Here is a 20,149-nt window from a genome sequence, read left to right as displayed (position 1 = left end):
TTGTCACAAATAATAGATTGATCCAGAACTTCAAAATTACAGCCGAAATTTCCACTCAAATTTCTCAATTTTACTTTATAACAATTATGTTTAAATTCATTAGTGATAACGCCACCAAAAAGAGAATGTACCAATTTTTCACATCGAACGGGTGTATAATTCATTTCTTCAGCTACACTTTTCAAAATGTAAGATTTATGTGATGCAGAATCAAAAAGTAACCTCACAATTTTCTGTTTATTATCCGATACCAGTTTAGCTTTGAGAGTTTGAAGAAATATCTTAGGGCTGTGTTTATTAAAATTAGCCATATTAACATCTAGTGCGGGTTTATCTTCTTTTCCCTCTACAGACATCTTTTGCGAATCAAGCACATCACACATTAGAGGAAAATGTTTTTTAGAACATATCAGGCATTTTAAAACTGCTCGGCATCTTTTAACTGCGTGAAATGGCGATAAACATGCAAAGCAGCATCGTTTTTCCTTGACTATTTTTTGTCTTTCCGATAGAGTCATTTTTTGAGCCGTAAAGCAATCTGAACTTGAATGTTTACCACCGCAAAAAACGCAAGATTTCTTTACATCTTTATCTGCAGCAGTCGTTAACAAACCTATAGCTGTAGGTACTTTATTTCTCAAATTCTCCGAGCTATATTGTTTCTTTTTCAAAGGTCTGTATTCTTGGCCCTTTCCTAAACCGAAACCGGCTACAGCCAAACATATTCTTTCTTCTCCTTCAACTTCCGTTTTCAAAAATTGCATCAAATTATCCAATCTTCCTTTCGCGTCAGAGTTAATACTGGAAATATTACTACGATTCCAAGCCTTTAAAAATTCAGCTGGGAAACACGATTCAACCATAGGATACAAAATGGCTGCACATTTATCTGTGGTTACACCTAATGTTTCTAATGCTCGTAAATATGATTCAAGCTTATCATACAAAGAAGTTAATGAAAATGTTTCTTTTGTTTGCACAGAAATAATTAATTTTAATAATTCTCTCACATATACTTCCACTAAAATATCTTCTCTACCAAAACGCGATTTTAAACCATCAATAGCCTTTTGATAGTTGGCGCCAGTTGGCGGAAAACTTTCAACAACCTCTCTAGCACGAGAACCAGAAATTGTTGCTTGAACTAGGTACTGAAATTTATCTTCTGGTGCGATATCCTCATCTTTATGTATTTGCTCAAATTGACTCCAAAATGGGAGCCAATCTTTAATATCGTCGCCAAATTGTCTAAATTCTAATCTAGGCAGTGTAAACTTTCTCTTATAATTATTTAAATCAGCAGTAGAATTAGCAGAAAATGACTCACCTCTATTTTGAGATTGTATTCTTGCCAATTCTATTTCTTTTTTAATTTCAAGCTGCAATCTTCTATCTTCCTTTTCAGCTTCAAGCTGCAATCTTTTATCTTCCTTTTCAGCTTCAAGCTGCAATCTTTTATCTTCTTTTTCGGTTTCTTCTTTTAATTTCCTTTCCGAAATAACATTACTTAAAAGTTCTTGAACGAATTCTGGATCATTCTTATATTCACAACTTTTTAAAATAAGATCTTTTAATCCAACTATCGTAATATTTTCTGATACGTCTTCTCCAATTTCAGACGCAACGTATTTCAGATCTTCTTTTTTAAAACCTTTTATTGCTTGAAACATCTTGATTTATTTTGTTTCGAGAAAGTCCTGTCGCGGACGCCAAAAAATGTTAAAGCTGCCTAAGAAAAAACACCGTTTTCTTTCGCTTTTTATATTAAAATAGAAAAACGATATCCCACCGGTAAAAAATTCAAACTTTGTTTATTCCATCTTGGGATTGATCTACAAGTTGCCATCTACAAAATGAGACAGCAAAAAATATTTCTTAAATAACGTTGCCATTCTAAAATAAACAAATAAATAAAATAAAATATTAATACGTTTTCAACATCCATTACGTTAAAATAATAAGCAAATTATTTCTCTGAATATTTAAAAAACATGAGTTAGAAAAATTATTTAAATACAAATATGCATAAAAATTAGTAAATAAAATTAGCATAGAGCAAGTCTAGTACCTCATGTTGAGGTAGCAATTGTAGAAATGCATGTTCGTTAGGAATGTTCATATGACCACAGCTGTGATACTTAACAAATCAGAAGGGGGGATTTACTTGCTGTAGGGAAGATTTTACAATGTAATAAATACTTGATTGCTAACCATCAAAATCAATCAGAGGTCAGAGGGTTCACAGCATATTCCTCTGCAAAATAATCAGACTTAAAAAATTATGATGGAAAGGGCCAAATTTTTTTTTAAATATATGTTTAATACATATGCATTTGTAGAAAGATATCAAAATGGATGTTTCTGCTATGATAGAATTTTTTATGAGATTCTTTGAATGGTGAAGTTGAGGTTTTTTACTTTTAATAAATATTTAAAAATACTTTCAGAGGTTTGAAAAAAATTCCTTTGTTAGAAACCAGCATTTTTTTTGCTCCTTCTACCAATTGCTATTGATTTCATTAAAAAAAAGATAATAATAGCAAATGAAAAAAAGATTTTTCTCCATAAAATAACATTACGATCGAAAATTGTATTTGGTATGTATACGACATTTTTTATTTGTGAATTTTTATTCTGAAATTCTAGACAATAATAAAAATAAGTTTTTTTTTCCCCTGAATGTATCTATAAATATTTAATATGCTATTATTTCTGGTAATGTTGCATTGTTGTTTGATTATATTTGCTTTTTCGACTGATAAAAACTAAGAAGAAAATTGTTGTTCTATTATAATTAACACATGAGTGCAGTTTGCACATTTCTTCTTATACTGCTTATACATACAGGAAAAATAGGAATTTTTTTCCTGATTTAAGTGGCTATTCTGATATATTTTATTTTATTTATTAATCCATTACTTTTATTCCTTTTTTAATCCATTATTTTTGCAATCTTTTTAATAAATAGTGTTATTAATTATGCTTAAAGCTAATGAAAATAGCCATGTGATAGAATGTAAACCATATATATGAATATTTTCAAAATTTGTCTTTTTTAATCTTCTTTAATCTTTTTTAATAGAACTATAGATGTTAAATTCTAATATGCATTGAAATGCTAAATTTATTTTATATTCTGCTTTTAAAATGTATGTTATAATTATATCGATTTTAAAGTGTGTGTCTTACTTTATATGAAGAAATTTTGTTTGTGCATTCATTTTCTTGTTAGAGGAATTAAATTTTAAGTTTTTGCATTGATTCATTTAACATTTTTTTAAGATATGATATAAACATTAAACATTATCAATTCATATATGAGGTCTGCTTTTATACCCTACCTGATGTAGAAAGAAATTTTGGTTGATAATTGTATTATACTTAAATTTATACTGATTCTTTATTGTCATTTTAATACTGTTGAATATCCTTTTAAAAAAGAATAATATTTTTCAGACCAAAAATAACCGACCAATGAAAACTAGTCAACTTTTTGTACAAGATAATAATTCCGCTTTTACAAGGATAATCAATGACCGTTACAAATGGATTATGGAAGCTTCTGCTAGACGTAAAGCCAATGAAAAGCAGACAGTGCTGCAGCAATCAAAAAATGTGAAAATTGCCTCCATCTTGGCTGAAAATGGTATTAACTATGATGCCCCTCTTGCCCCTACACAGATTGCTGCAAACAGAGCAGAGAGAATCGCCCGAGAGAAGCAGAAAACCCAAACAGGAACAGGGACAGTAGTCCTGGTAATTGAATATCTATTTTTGAATTCTTTTATTAAAAGGGTAATTCATTACTTAATGTATTATATTTTAGGAAATGCTTCATATCCTGTCTTTTCTTTCTTGGTAAAATATTTGTTTTGAAGAATTCTGGAATTAATTTTTTCTTAAGTTTATATATATGTTTGATATTGTTTTCTCAATTTTGCAACTTCAATGTAGGTTCTTGGAATTTCAAAAGGCTTATCATGGTATCATTATTCCAGTCACCAAATGAGAAAAGTTCAGAAAATTATATATAATAAAGTTTGATGATGGTAAAAACATAAGGTCCAGAAAAAAACTGATATTTGAATAATGACTACAAGTTACTTGATTATCAGTAGAGCTGCTGAAACTTAAAATAAAATAATAATAATTTAAAAAAAAGCTTTTTAGCAGAATGTTTCACATTTGTGAAGAATAAAATAAAAATATTTGAGCATATATCCAAAAAATATTATTTTTAAAAACTGTCATATTTAACCCTGCTGTTCTGTTCGTATTTGCTTCACGTATGTAGCGTTGGGGTCAATATGACCTGACCCCTCGGAAAGCTAACCTTTCTTGCAGTAATTGATAAGTACCATTTAAGAAAGAGTTTAAACAGTAGTAATGTAAGTTTAAAAATAGATCTAATAATATAAAGCAGCTGTAAAAATAACGAAAAATATTGGAAATGGAAACTTACTTTTATTTACAATTTCAACAATAATATTTTACATGAGATTTGCAAATGTGATTCTTACAATTGCAGTATAACATATAAGTTTTACTTTCATTGTTTCATGGGCAGAGCTTGCACCTTGCATGTTTGACACACAATGAAGTATTCTCAGCAGATTCCAATTGTATGTTTTCCCTTTTTCTCTCTATTTGTTTCACTATTTTTATTGAGTCTCACTTCTTTGTAGGTGCTTTCTTCTTGGACCTTGCTTCAATGTGTGGAAAAATAAATGATTTTTCCAGTTCTTCTAAAAATAGTCTTCGTTTAGTCAATTTGTTTTCGCTCCATTCACTATGTATTGAAGTCCATAGAACAAATGTATTGAAGTTATAAATGCAGAAATATCAAGCATGTTATAGAATACTTTCATGGGCCAGCGATTTGTTTTTCTTTTGCAAGAGTATCTTCAGCCCCTTCAGTTGAATTTTAATCTAAGATCATTAATGATTTTTTGTCAGGTCTGTTGCTGACTTCTTTGTCATGATGCAAAGTGCTCATAAGAATAACATTCTTGTTCTTTTGGGGGATGTAATTTACAACTGTTGTGTCTTCTGTGACATAAAATAATGAGCTGTGAACTTCTTTGCTTAGCATTTGTTCAGGCAGTTACGATTTATTTTTTCTAATGATGCCAAGCATAGTCATTTTCTGTTTTAGAAAAAGTAGTCCTAAGTTATAAAATGTGAAAAAATTATCACATGTAATATTGTTCTCTGAATACCCATAAGTAAGATCACATACTACTCGCATTCTCTGATTTTTCTTTGGCTTTGACCCTTGTTCTTTTCCAGTGTAAATTTCAGTTTTTAGTACATACGAAGTTTTCCTGTCACATAAAGTCCATATTTTGATCCCATGTATAGATGACTTACTTGGTATATACTGTTTGAAAGGACATAGGCCATGAAATCCTACTAATTGTTCATCTACAGTAATTTCATTCGGATTATATAATTTCGGTAGAATTTCTATCCACTTTTCCTGGATATCTCTCACTGCAGTTAATTTATCTAAATTTCTTCTTTCATGATGAGTGGATTTATTGTCAAAACAAATAACACTAAATATAGTGCAAAAAGTTTCAAGTGGCATTTTCACACGAAATATATTTCTGCTAGTTCCTTTATCCCATAAGCTTTTTGTTGATTTTCGTTACGATTTATAAACACCAGCTAACACTAATAATCCAATATATGCTTGAAAAGTTTTACTTTCAATATTTTTCCACTTTTTTCCATAAACCCTTTCTCCTTTAATATTAGTCATATTTATGATTTCTTTTTTCAATTGTAGAATTGAATACTACCTCAAATGTACATTTTATGTGTGTTATCCTTGCCGTTGCATATCTTGTGACCCCTGGGGTAGTTTTTATAATATTAGCAGATGTTGATTGAGAAGAATGTGGCAACGGATCTAACTTCTACTTTATTTCACGATTCTTGGACTGAAAACTTCCTTTATAGTTCATTTGTTGAACATCGGCATCAAAATCGCTGTCAGAATTTACAATTTCATCACTTGTATGCTTTTCATACTCTGATATTTCTTCGCTGTCAGAAGCTTCTGTTAGTTTAGCTATATCAGCGTGACTCAAATTTCTGCAATTCGCCATTTTTTTTCTCCCACATTCGCAGGCACAACTCTTTTACAGTAATATCGGAAAGTGAAATATAGCAGAAAAAAGAAACTTTGCAATGAAAGCAAAGAAATTGACCCCCTGCCAATCATATCAACTTTTGGACTTAGCGCATGCATTTTCTTGTCATGTGACCAAACACATACATCAACGAAACAGGTTTTGAAAACGGATAAATTACAGAAACTATTGTTATTCTTTTCCTTTGAATTATCCCAAATAAAAATGTATAAGTAAAAATATATATTTTTTTTTTTTTGCTATGGGTCATATTGACCTGAACGATGCATTATTTATAAATTGAAAAATAATTCTTCGAGATAAGAATGAGTCTAAATCTCTGTATGAGTACATATTTATATTATTTACCAAAGATGTCAAGAAGTTTCGTGAAAATATCATTGTACTATATACTTTTATGTAGGTATAAATTTTATTTCAGGTCATATAGACCCGAACAGAACAGCAGGTTATCTGTATTTATTAAGGAACCTTCTTTTTTTCACTCATTCAAACTATGGAGTATTTGTTATTCTATTATAAATAGCACATAAATGCTGTTTGTGCATTTCCTTTTATATTGCATATACATACAGGGAAAATAATGTGAAAACACGGGGATTTATTTCCTCTAGATTTGAGTGTCAACCCTGTCATATTACTTTTTCACAAATGTAAACAAACCACTATGCAAGCATTTCACACTGCTTCACTGACTACAATTACATTAATAGAATTGTAGGATACTTCTAAAAATCATCAGAACCACACCTAACTAATAGAACTGTAGGATACTATTCAGAAGAGTTCCTATAATTGAGTCAGCAATGGCTTCATTCAATTAAAAAAAGATGTAAAAAAATTCAAAATGGAAATAGACATCAAGCAAAAAGTTTAATAAAGAAGGAAATCAGGCTTAACCTTAGATGTAGTTCACTTTCTATGAAAATTACTATGCATATCTTTGAAAATTATAATGATGGGGAAATAAGCAGAATGTAATATGCAGAAATAAAAATGAGCTTGAAGTAATTATAGTTTATTGTCTAATATGATTGAAGTAAGATAACTGTAATGATGCAGACATTAAGATAGAAGTACATCATAATGATTTTCAGTAACAATAGAAACATGGGATAATGGTGCTTAGTGTCTTATTGCGTCATTGTACTTATGATAGAATCGTAATTAATCGCAATTGATTAAATATTAAATGAAAAGAAAGAAGGGAAGTAAACAGTGCATTATTTATCACAAAAATAATTTTTGGATTATCTAAAAAATCAAAAATTTTACCTTTTAATGATATTTAAGTTCATTTTTGTAGGATTTTTTTTTTTTTAATTCAGCCATATGTCTTTGTCAATATTTAAATTAAAATTTTTAGAAAATTACTTTCTTTAGACTACTAGTAAATAGGATTTTTATTTTGTTGAATGTTTGTTCTATATATTTGTACATGCTGAATTGATTTAGTTTTTCCTTTTTTATCAAATAACATGGTTAATTTTTTTTTTTTTTTTTTTTTTAACTAAAGTTTAAACACCTTACACCTTAAAATTCATTTTGGATGAACTAGACGGTTGCCAAATATGTTTATTTTAATTGCCATAAATTTATTTGAAATTGCTTCATTTAAATGTTTGAATTGAGTTTATTAATTTGTATAATCTCTTTATAATCTTTTTACAAATTTTTTCATTGTTCAGAATTTTATTTTAGATCTTAATTTTTTGGGGAAATCATAATTTAGCCATTTTTTTGTGAGTAATCTCTTTTTGTTACAATTTGCTAATGTGTTACATTGTAAGCATGAATGAGGAGTAATGAAAGCCTATATGCATTAATACAACTTGTTATTATTTTGCAAAAAAATTTAGAAAACGATTATTCATTATAATTAAAATTTCTAAGTTACTGATTCACATTTCTTTTTGTTCTTTCCTTTTTTGCTATTAATTTGTTTATAGAAAATATATTAAAGAGTTCTTGAATATGATTTATTATTTTGCTGTATATAATTGTAGACGCCCGCTGTTCTTCAGTCTACTGCACAAAATACAACTCAGGTATCTGATCAACAGATAACAGCCCAACGCCAGGTCACCCAACAACCAACTGTTGCTGTCTCTGCAACGACTAATTTGAATGCACAAGCTCAGGCTGTCATAGCAAGTCTACAACAAGCCCAGCAATTGCAGGTGTTTAAATCTCTTATAATATTAACTGCTGTAACATAATTCTTGATTGATTTAATTCTGCTCTGTGAAACTAGAATAAAATGTGTACAGTGTCTTTGATCCCAGTTCTTTTTTAAGAAAATTCTTTATTTTGTTATATTTGATAGCGCATTACCTGTTTTGAAATTCTGTGCCAAAATTAACTTTTTTAATTCATATAAGAACTTATGCCCCTCTATTCCTTCCTCCACACACAACTTAGTAAGCAAAAGCATAGGTCTTGATATCAATCATTCTAAAAGAAATTGCCTGGAAACATTCATGATCAGATTAATTTTGATAATTAGCAAATATGTACTGCATATAAAATAATGAAGATTTAACTGAGGATTCTTTGCATGACAAAAGAAGTGGGGATGAAGAAAATAATTTTCTTTTCAAGCTGCGTTGAAAGATGGAAGAATTTCTCTGTCATCTGTATGCCACTGTGTGGAATTTCTTGAATTATAAATTCTTTTAATAGTGAACCAAATAAATTTTTGCTGCAATCAAAATTAATTCCCGCCTTACGTTTTTGAATTCAATTGAAATTTGAGCATTTCTTAAGAAACTATGTAGAAGGTTATTAGGGTAAAAGTAAAAATAATAAAATGAGTTCAGATTATTGCTTATCTCTAAAAATAAGAATTGCACTTCCCTATTTTATGTTCTGTGATAAATATCAGGAATTATGGTTATTCCAGAAAAGATGTAACAATAAAATTGTAATAAAAATCTTAATTATAATTTAATGAATTTTATAAAGTCTAAAATTATTATGACATTTGTTATGTATCAAATTCAAAATTATTTTGCATTTATCATAAGGTGCATTGGGCTGTATTATAGTAAATGAGTAATTTATTGTATTTTGCATGAAGATTCAAAATTATTTTGACGCTTTCCTTGGAGCATCTTTGAAAGATATTTTTATTGTATATTAATAATTACTTTAAAAGATTTTCTGTTTTAAACACACAATTAATATTAAGTATTCTGTCTGCTAATGAAGGCCAGAAAGAAAGATATATATATCTCTATCTGAGAAATTCTTGATACAATTATCTATACTAGGGAAACCAAATTTCACTAATCACTTTGGAGACAATTGCTGCAAGGGTAGTAGTAGTAGTAGACATCGTTTGATGCTGATTGAAAGGAATTCAAGCTGTGGTGTCTTTCTTGACATTTATGTTATTACCAATATTAATAAAATTTCTTAGTTACAATACAAATGTCATCCATTTGCATTAAAAACCCATTAATCCATTGTTGTAGTATAAATCAATGAAGTACTGAACTTGCAGTACTATAATAGATTGTAATTTAAAATATGTATGTATAGTTTCCATAATATGCATTCACATTAATTATTTTACAAAAATGTATATACATAATTAATAAGAAACTAACTATATGTGTTTTGTATTTTTGTAGCTGTAAAATATTTTAATATTCTAAGATTATAGATCTAACATGTTATTCCAGATGCTAATGAGTAAATATCATATAATAGCAGGTACAATTAAGTAAAGCCAACTTGCAATCAGGAACTGTTGCATCTGTTTCCTTGGCAAAATCGCTCACCAGTGGTATTATGGTAAATGCTAGCTCAGCTGGTACATTGGCTAATCTCACAAAAGCACTTGGACAAGTCACTTCTATTACAACTCAGGATACAGCACAGGTATTTATCTGAAAGTTTTATTTGTTATTATAACTCATCATTAGAATGTTTTGAATTTTATCTTTTCTCTTAAATGGAAAAATTAATTATAATGGATTAAATATGAAGCTCTATATATAAGAGTTAACATTTTGTCAATTAGTATAAATAGTCTTATAAAAAGTGACCTAATTTTTTAATCACACTAAAGGGCATATAAGGTGTTTATAAAATTTATAGCATGCCTTGAAATTTCGATTTGTCATCAGTGCTCTTAAGGAATGTATTTTGCTATAAAATATTTTTTAACTTAATATCTTTGTTATTATTTTATTAAATCTGCATGTATAATGAATGACTTATCACATCATTCTTTTCGATTACTCTTTAGTACACTTCTTTGTAGTGCTAAAAGTTCATTTTGTTTCACATAACTTTTTTTATGCTGAGATAGCTTGACAATAGGTTGAAGACTTGATTTCATTAGAAATATACTATGTATATCGACATAATGCACCTTGAGTCTCTTGTAGATCCAATATCCTTATTTTGACATGACTACCTCTTTTACTGACCAGGCTTCAAAGCTATGAGGCTTATTTCTCTCCATGAGAATCTCATTTTCCTCTTCTGAAGAGGGTAAATCTCTAATTGCATTGCTGAATATCTGTATTTTCAAACCTTATGTAATTCTACACTTTTTGGTAGATTAGAACAAAAAAATTTAGAGCACAAGTTCCTTAGTATCTGGAAGAATAATTATACTCTTAATAATCAAGTTCTAGGTTAGAAGCCTATTCTAATCTTTACAAACATGCACCAAACAACGAGACTAAGAATGTTGTTTGCCAAAATTATTCAAAGCAGTAATTAATTATTTTTAACTAGGATTGAAAATCCTAAATTTTCTTAATGAATTGTATATAAAAATTCGAAAATTGTGCAGTGTAAAAGAATATGTATTTTGAGAGAATCATGGTTACTTTGGCTAGTTAGTATATAAATCATACTTTTATATTGTAAACATAGCTCAGTATGACATATTTTTAGGATCATTTTTTTGTCTGCAAAAAACATTAAATATTTAGTGTGGCTTCTTAAAAAATATTATATGATCTTGATTCTTCTTGAATTATATTTGTCTATCTTTCTTATTTTGACATGCTTATGGTTAACATAACTTGTTTTATTAATGTTTGTAAAGATGGAAACTTGTTACCATTCTAGAGTTTTAAAATTTATATGTTTGTTTGCTGCTATTAACCCCACTGACTGCACATTTTTTTTAAAATCACTATTTAGATGTGATGTTTGCAAATAAGTTCATATATTTTTTTAACAAAGTGAACTGGTACTATATGTTACATGCTAATAATATGATATAATAAAAATCTGTTGTCATAAAAATAAATACTCTAAACTGTACAAAACACTGGATGCAATAGAAGATGTACTGATTACCAACCCATGGAAATCGCGGGGTAAGAGGCTGGTGGATTAATAATTTTAATTTTTAATTCCATATAAGTATTGAATTAAAAAACAATAAATAATCTCAAGATACCATAATATTTGGAATACAGAATTATGAATTAAAAGTTAAAAAGTAGAAAATGGTTATTATAAAATAATTCAGCTTTTTGTTTCATTAGTAAAGTTGTGTTTGAAAATTGTTTTTACTATTTTTTGTGAATATTTTAAAATTGAAATATGTAAGTATGTCGTTTATTTGGTTTTAGAATGTTGCCATTGCTGCAGCTCTAAATAATGCCAGTATACGCAATCAACGTGCCACTGTTACTGCTGTTGGCACAACTACTACAATGACTGTGCAAGAGATGGTTGTAGCTGCTGCAACTGCTGGTCAAGTACGAGCTGCCACAACTGTCACTGGAGGAATATCAACTGCTCCTGCTGTTGTTTCTGTGTCCAACTTAACTGCTGTGCAGTTGGCAGCTTCCCAGCGACTGGCAGGAACAACTCTTTCACCTGCAACAACAGTTGCATCAGGTAATTGGACATTTATAATAATTTTGTTTTTTTAAGGAGATAATTTGATTTGGTAAAGCGTGTCCATTTGAAAATTTAGTTTTAAAAAATTAATCTGTTTTATATTAATGTGATACTTTTTTAAAAACAGTCTTGCTTTAAACTGTTGAATGATTTACTTTGATGCTGTTGGATGACTAAAGACTTCTACTATTACCTTATCTTTTTTCCATCCATCCTACTTACTTTAATCCTCCTTTCTTTCCTTTTATCCTTCATCTGATGCAGATTTACATCATAACTAATAATGACGATGAATGTATGCGTTGGTGCTTTACAGAACAGGTTGTAAAACTGAGAACTTCTAAATTGTCACAGATATATTTTAATAGATGGGAATATGCAGACTCAAGGCAATTTTTTTAAAAATATTACAGGGTGTGTAATGTCATGATAAGTGCTTATATTTCAAAAACATTTTTAAGCTTAAAAAGTGCTTAACCACTTAAACCACTTAAAAAGTGCTTAATTTTCTTGAGAAATGCATAAACAACTTTTTGTTTTCCTACATGTTGAATATGATAATTCAAAAGCATAGTCTTAAATAAGGCCTCTTTATCAGATATATCAAGAAAAGTGAAGAATGAAAATGAGGAATCCAGGATGGAATAGATGCAGGGGCTCCTGCACATATTAAGATAACATTTAATTAGTTTTTTTTTTTTTTTTGCCCATTCCTTTTTTTTTTTTTTTTTATCAACAAAGTGCATTGCTGTTTATTAAAATACTGGAATAGTTGTCCAGCAAGGACAATATAAGATACAACTGTGCCATACTTGTTGAGACTCGAAAAGTGTTTGAAAACAAATTCTAATATCTCAAGCACTAAAAAATTTTTAGTCTTAGAGATATTGAAGAATTTATTTAACTTATGTCTGATAAGTGTATGTCTAACCTTTTATGTGTTAAAGAAGAATGTGCTAATTGCTTCAATTAAAGGAAAATAACAATGCAGTGAAATGAATGTTGTGCCAAAGAGATATATCAAATATGCGAGAAGCTGTTCTCAAATCTCTTACAGTGAAGCCTTTTTATTAATACTGCAAATTCGATGATTCTCATAAATATATCGTTTGGGAGGGTTTTACTGTACTATAATGATTAGTAATTAACTGTGACTAATTATATTAGTCCATATAAAATTTAGTATGATGAGATTTTAACTTGAAGCCGTTAAGTTTTCAATGATCATAATTTTTTTTTTGGTGTACTTTATTAAATGTTGCCATCCAGTTGAAAGTATTATTATTTCTTGGAGCAATCTCATTAAATTTTAGTTTTTACCAAGAAAAAAAAATAATAAGTGCTAGTTCTGGTGCTTAACATTAAAAAAGTTTTTTAACTTTTATTCTTCAGGGTTCTTATTAAAAATTGTAAAATGATTCTTATCATTTTACAATGATTTTTCTTTCCTTTTTATAACTCTTAAAGAATTTCCCCCAACCCCACAATGAAATCTCTCTTTAAATTTATAAGTTTGTCCTAATTGACTGAGCAATCAATGCACAGCATAAACCATTAAAGTTAGAAGCTTGAAATTTGCAAAATTACATCTTGGTATTAGGGGTCTACTAAGAAGGGATATTTCAAAATTTTAAAAGTATAATTTAAAAAAAAAATAAAAACAATTTTAACATGTTGACACTGAAACATCAAAGCATCATTGCACAATGAAAGCATTTTCCCCTAATAGTTTTAGTAATTTTTGAAACATTAATTTTAGATATAATTTAATTTGTAGGAAAGAATCGTAATAATGTTCAACTTTTCAGAGAAGCAAGTAAGAAAATTTTGAGGAAAAAAAAACAATTCAGGTGTGAAATAATGCAGTATAATCGGATGTACAAACTTGCATTGTAATTTGCATTTGCTCAAACATTTTTTATTGTACTAAAAATTTTATTGTACTACTCTCATAAGTGAATCAAATAAATTTTTATTAAATAATCTTTTATACATTATATACGAAATCGTATATATAGAATATTACCAAAAAATAATCTGTAGAATACTTGTAACATTAATGCTCATCGATTATTCCCTCTGTCCTTATATTTTTAATAAAAAATAATTTACTAAGACAAATTTTATATTAGTTTTTCCATTTTTTAAATTAAATTTCAAATTTTAAGTGAGAAGACAGCGAATAAGAGCGATGCATTGCACAATTAATGTGTTGGTGCGAGACTCTAAAACTAAAACATACTTCAATAAATTTTAGTTTAAAGTATTTTGCCAAAAATTCTATCATGAAAAATTTACATGGTTGATCTGTAATTGAAAATTTTAGACACCATTAATGCTAGAATTAGGGTTTATACTAAACCCGACTTTTTGAAAAACTGGTTTTCAAATTCAATATTTCCAAAAAACCAGTTTTTGAATTTTTGTCAAAAAAATAAAATAGAGAAAATATTTTATTTTATTTATATAAAATAACAAAAAACAAAGTCAAAATATTAAAAAAAAATTAAGGATTACATATATATATATTACTTATGCAAAATAATGAAAAACTCAAAAAAAAAATTCAAATAGTATTTATATTATTTTCACTAATTTTAATTTCTCCTACGAAAATAGGATTTAAAAAAACATAAAATATCCACTGAACAGTAGTTAAGTCTTGTTCTTATTTTGGGCACAATATTGCCTGAAATTGAAAATACTTGTTCACTAGCTACTGAGCTCGGTTTTATATTTTCATGGCATCAAATAACAAATCCAAGTTTTTTATTCTTTTATTCGTTGTTTCAAATAATGAAAATTCAGCTTTCAGTGTCTTTGGATTTGTAAGTGTTTCTTCAGGATCTTCAAAAAACTTATGAATTGATTTTTCTATGGCGTCTTTTTAAAAAGCATTACTCTCATGAGTAGTTTCTTCGATTTGTTCTTCATCAGAATCGGTTTCGACATAAGAATTTGGAAATATTCTAGACAGTATCTTCCCGATAATTAAATAATTTTGATTTTTGAAGCTAAAGTAAGTACACTAGATTTCTTCGCTGAACTAGAAACATTTTGTGGATTTTTCAAATACAGCAAAAGAGTGGCTAATTCTACTGTCTTCTTTCTTGAATTCATTCTTCTAAACTTCATTCTTCTTACTAAAGTTTGGGAAACTCTGTTCTAAAGCATGTAATAATTTCATACTTATTTTAATTTTTTAGTTCATTTAAAAGAATTTCAAATATACCTTCACATTTTAACAAATTGGCATCTCGTCAGCCTAAGCCTTCAGCTGCTAGATGAATCGGTCTCAAGATTTTACGAAATTCTAAAGGTTTAGTAATTCAGTTTAGGATATGTTTCCATTTTTCATCTTACAATATTAAGCGAACCTGTCGTGATGGATTGCACATATGTATATGTACTAACATAAAATAAATTGGTTAGACGCGTCTTTTCCACGTGCACAAGCACTGGCCAACGCAACTCGCAATGGTGAAAAAATGTGTTTGCTGCCCATTGCATAGAATGAATAGCAAATCAAATAAGTTTAAAATTAATTTTTACATAATGATATGAATTCTTTAAACTGCTTTTCAGTGTGACAAATTTACTTTGAAAAACAAGTTGGTTGCCAAATGTGGTTGATATATTCAGAATAAAACAAAAGAAACAAAAATAATTGAAAACTCATGCAACCAAACTCTGTAGAAGTTTTCAGAATGAAAAAGGTTGTTTTTTAAAAGCCCCTTAAAAACATAGTAATTCCTTCCTTATAAAGGTTGTTGGTGTTTCCCATGTCTCTTAGAGTCTATAATTTCTTAATGTTGATCTGCTGAGGAATTTCTTTATTAACTATACATCAGGAAAAGTTCATTTCTGTGCTGTCTCTTTCCATCTTCTCATAATTAGGTACCTGGCCTAATTATGAGAAGATGGAATTATATTCAATAAAACTATTCAATTGGCTCAAAAATAAAAACATTTGCATGAATATGTTTAAAAAACATTAATTTGGATTTAAGGAATATTTCTCCTCATCATTTAACAGCCAATACCATATATAAATGCCATATAATATTTATTGGTGTAATTGAAAAATAATAATGGTTAAATTTCTTAAAATCCATTATTGAGTTATAAGAATTTGCTAAAGAATTCTTTTTTTTTTTTTTTTTTTTTATCTGTGCTAATTATTTTTCTTATTATAGCTGCTGTTAGTCAACTAAATACTCAGACTGTAACTCCTCAGAGAATGAGTCAGCTACAAGCACTTAGACAAAATGCCATATTGCGTCAAAGGGTTTGTATTATTTTTAAATTTTAGTCTATGTTGTATTCATGGTTTCATTTTTATGATTGTTTTTGCATGATAAAACAAAATTATTGTATTGTAACTAAAGTAGACTTTTGATATATTTTTTAAAAAATGTCCATTAAATGAAAAATTTAATAATCCTAATATATATATATAATAGGAAATTTCAGATTGCTTCTCTTATTTTTTCCGTTCTATCCATTTGGAAATAAAAATATACATCCCCCCCCCCCTTTATTTTCGTAGCCAACCGAAATTATCGCGATCAGCATTCTATATGATTGGTAACTTTTGTTTTGCAATATTTTCTTCATAGCTATAATTTGTGAGATTTTACAAGTCAGTGGAAGGATAATCAACCAAACTGATAAATATATTCGATTCCTTAGTAATTAGGATCCAATAAATAGTTTTGAGATACTTTCATTTGTTCTCAAAAAACTGTTGTAATTTTGACCATATGATGACAATGGGTAAATCTTAACTTTTAAATAAACTGTTCAAGACATTACAATCAGCTTCATTAAAAAGATGAGCAATATAAAAAATTGAAGTCCAAAGTCTGTATGTATCAATATCTGTGATGTTAATTGGGTTTGATATATTGAAAATAGTTTACCATTCTACAAAATATTTACTGTTAATAGAGTTATGGAGATTAGTCTCCAAAAATAAAAGATGTGTTGGATATTTTTCTTGCCTGTAAATAACTCTTGTCTGACATATTTTTTGGATACCAATAAGAAGACAACTATTTGGTCTTATTTCATTGGGCTTTGCTTTGAATATAGAAATAACTCTTTTTCAAGCATGTTTCTTGATAGCTCCAAAATAAGGAAGTAAAAAATGGTCATTGCCTGAACTAAATTTGTTTATTCTTAATGCTGTGACAACTCCACCGAAGAAATTGCATTTTAAATGGTAATGCAATTTCTGTTGGAAATGAGGCAAAAAATAAAGAAAGAAAGAAAAGAAAAAGGTAAAAGCTTACAGTGGAAAACCATTGATAATGAAGAAACTCGCATGAGTTGGACAGAAGGAAATCAATCGAATATAAAACAAGAAAAGCTGAAACAGCTTAATCGCATATTCTCTTGGCCATTGTACCCTTGCTCATGCCCCCCCCCTTCTTCATTGTCTGCATCCAAGTGTCATTTATCACTGGAAGAATTTATTTGAATTTGAGGTACTGTAAATCAGTTGCTGTTGGCTTAGTTTTGACTGTTTCAGAATATGAAATTTTTGGTATCTCTGGCTTTTCCAGTTTTTATATGAAGCTCGGCTTGATTTATGTTTGGCATTGTGGGAACCTTTTTAGTCAAAACATTTTTCTGGTCTGTGGCAAAGGCCAATATGTATTTCATCACAGATGCAGGAATGGTAAGCATACAAAAAGTAGTTGGTAAATTGATGAGGTGAATCTTTAAAATGTTCCTCTCCTCTTTTTAATGATTTTTAATGAACCAAATTTTGATTAAATCTGCTAAGGTTGTACTGAGAACTGTTACCAGCTTTGGCATACCTCCTTTGTTGAATTTTGCTTTTAAAAAAACTTTATTTCAAAAATGATATGGTCATTTTTATCCTTAATTTCATCAGCCAACTCTTCCAATGGGATATTTGCTGAGTTTTTAAATGTCAGAAATTAAGAAGATATGTTTTTCCAAATAATATTTTTGCTATGTCTGTATAAATAAATTTTGCAATGAGAGCAGTAGGCTGGTACATATTGAATCTTTAGTTCTAAAAATTATTTTGCTTTGCGTCATAGTTTCATATTTTCTCAGAAAGCATGTCTATTGTTTTTCATTATGAAAGCCTGTACAAGAAAAGGATTTGAACTATGGCACTTTCTTAGATTTATCAACATTTGTGAGAATATTTATTTCTTGATAGTCACTTGAGCCAAGGCACATCACAAGTTCTTTTGTACCTTTTTTGCTTTTAAGGTAATTTTTGTTACAGCAGAATCTATTTGCCAGGAAAGAAATGCCTTAAATGTAACACGCACATACACACACACACACAAGGGAAAAACAAAAAATTTTTTACCTAACATGTGGGACCCTCGGGGGGGGGGGGGGCACCTCGAAATGAGGATGAGATGCTTCCGGCATGGTGGTTGGATCTCACCACCCTGGAGGGTACACTAATAGGTGGGGGATCTGGCTCCTCCCATCGATGACGGGACGTACTTCCTTTGGGGAGGGTTGTACCGTGGCCGGTGGCGGCCCTTAGGACTCAACCACAGTTCCCGCCAATTGCTGTTGCGGCGGTCCGGTCATTCAGTTTTATGATTTAAATCCGTGTGCCTTAGGGCGGGTCGGAGAGTTAGAAGGTTGACTTACCTAATATGTGGTACAAAACAAAATAGCAATTGCATTTCAATATAGCATACAGCAAACAGAATTAAAAACAACTAATAGAAAACATAGCTAGCAAAGAAGGCAACCTAACTGATGTTGCCGCTGGTCAAATTTATTCCATGTATGAATTTTTATTTATCTCTTTCTCTGTTACCTAATAGAAAAGTGGAAAATCCTTAAAACAAATACATTTTTGTTTGTTAGTAATAATACACCTTGAATATTGTTTTACTTATGCTTATAAAGTGAATCTGTATAATTGTGGAGCTTGATGACTCTTTTTTTAACTGAAATGATATTTTTATTTTCTTTTATCAGTGACAACTCATTTTGATCAAAGGGAACCACTATTTATGTTGTATGAAACTGATTTCTTTACTGTCAAATTTGATAGTTGAAATATAAAATGTTTATTACTGGGACTCCTAACTAAAATCGTAAATGTGTGAATTACTTTCGAATTCCTAAAGATCATTTTCAGGATTCTTTAATAGGGGACAGTACTGCCATAACTTTTTCTTCTTTTTTAATTTTCTGACACTTTGCGAATGAGAATAGGACATAATTTTATTTTTAGATTTCATTCATGGAAAATTTTAAAAACTTGCTTTTGTATATTTTCCTATCAGAGTGAGCAAGCTGCAAAACAACAGCATCAGTTAAAACGGTTGCAGACTGTTCAGCAGCAAGCCTCTCAGCCTTCTGCTAAAGTTGCTATTGGAACTGCTGGGACTTTGACAGTGGCAGCACAGCAACGTGTTGCACAACAAGTTACTATGAAGCAAGGTCGGCCCATAACAGAGGCTGAGATGACACAACTCATGAAAAGACAGCAGCTGCAGAAGCAAGCACAAGTCAATGTAATGATCTCTCTTTGAATGTTTTCTTCTCTTCAAACAATATCTAAATTCGGAATTTGCAGGAAAAATTAAAAGAATGACTTTGCCTTTCTATATATTATAATTTTATCATCTAAATGTCAAATTTGATTGTTATGGAAGTTCAAGAATAGGCTGGTATTATAAAATCCTGTTATTTTAGTAGTGAAGTCTCTTCTGCATTTTTTTTTACTTGTAATGTCTGTGTTGAAATATTTACATTTTTCAAAGAAGTTTGGTAGACTACAACCTTAATATCTATTTTTGTTGTTTCTTGTGGCAGACAAGCCCGCTGTTACAAAGACAACGATTTAAGCCGATAGGGGATGTGTCTCTTGTTGTGTTTTTTTAGTAGCACCAACTGTTGCCAAGAGTACGACTTTGCCACTCACGTATCACTCATTTGCTTGCACAATCCCTTTTTACAGGAGGGCACATTCACGCAGCTCACAGATAGAACACAGGAAGAACAACCATGCCCGAACTGGGACTCAAACCCAGGATACCCAGATCACTGGGAAACATGCTACCCCTATGCCCGGACGCTTGCACCTTAATATCTATTTT

The 20,149-nt window shown here is 29.6% G+C and overlaps 1 protein-coding gene across 2 annotated transcripts in view; it reads left to right on the top strand.

Moving 5' to 3' along the window:
• LOC129966529 (helicase domino-like) overlaps window positions 1-20,149 on the top strand; it is a 133,382-nt gene that overhangs the window by 98,659 nt on the left and 14,574 nt on the right. For both annotated transcript variants that reach the window (XM_056080970.1, XM_056080969.1), the window contains 6 exons: window positions 3,457-3,756; window positions 8,165-8,338; window positions 9,873-10,043; window positions 11,762-12,032; window positions 16,232-16,323; window positions 19,334-19,564. In XM_056080970.1, the coding sequence (XP_055936945.1) occupies window positions 3,457-3,756; window positions 8,165-8,338; window positions 9,873-10,043; window positions 11,762-12,032; window positions 16,232-16,323; window positions 19,334-19,564 (1,239 nt within the window). The remainder of the gene's footprint in view (window positions 1-3,456; window positions 3,757-8,164; window positions 8,339-9,872; window positions 10,044-11,761; window positions 12,033-16,231; window positions 16,324-19,333; window positions 19,565-20,149) is intronic.

Source organism: Argiope bruennichi, chromosome 4, assembly GCF_947563725.1.
Source record: "Argiope bruennichi chromosome 4, qqArgBrue1.1, whole genome shotgun sequence".
Taxonomy (NCBI): domain Eukaryota; kingdom Metazoa; phylum Arthropoda; class Arachnida; order Araneae; family Araneidae; genus Argiope; species Argiope bruennichi.
The sequence above is the reverse complement of the archived record's forward strand: the minus strand, read 5'-3'. Positions and strand labels throughout refer to the sequence as shown.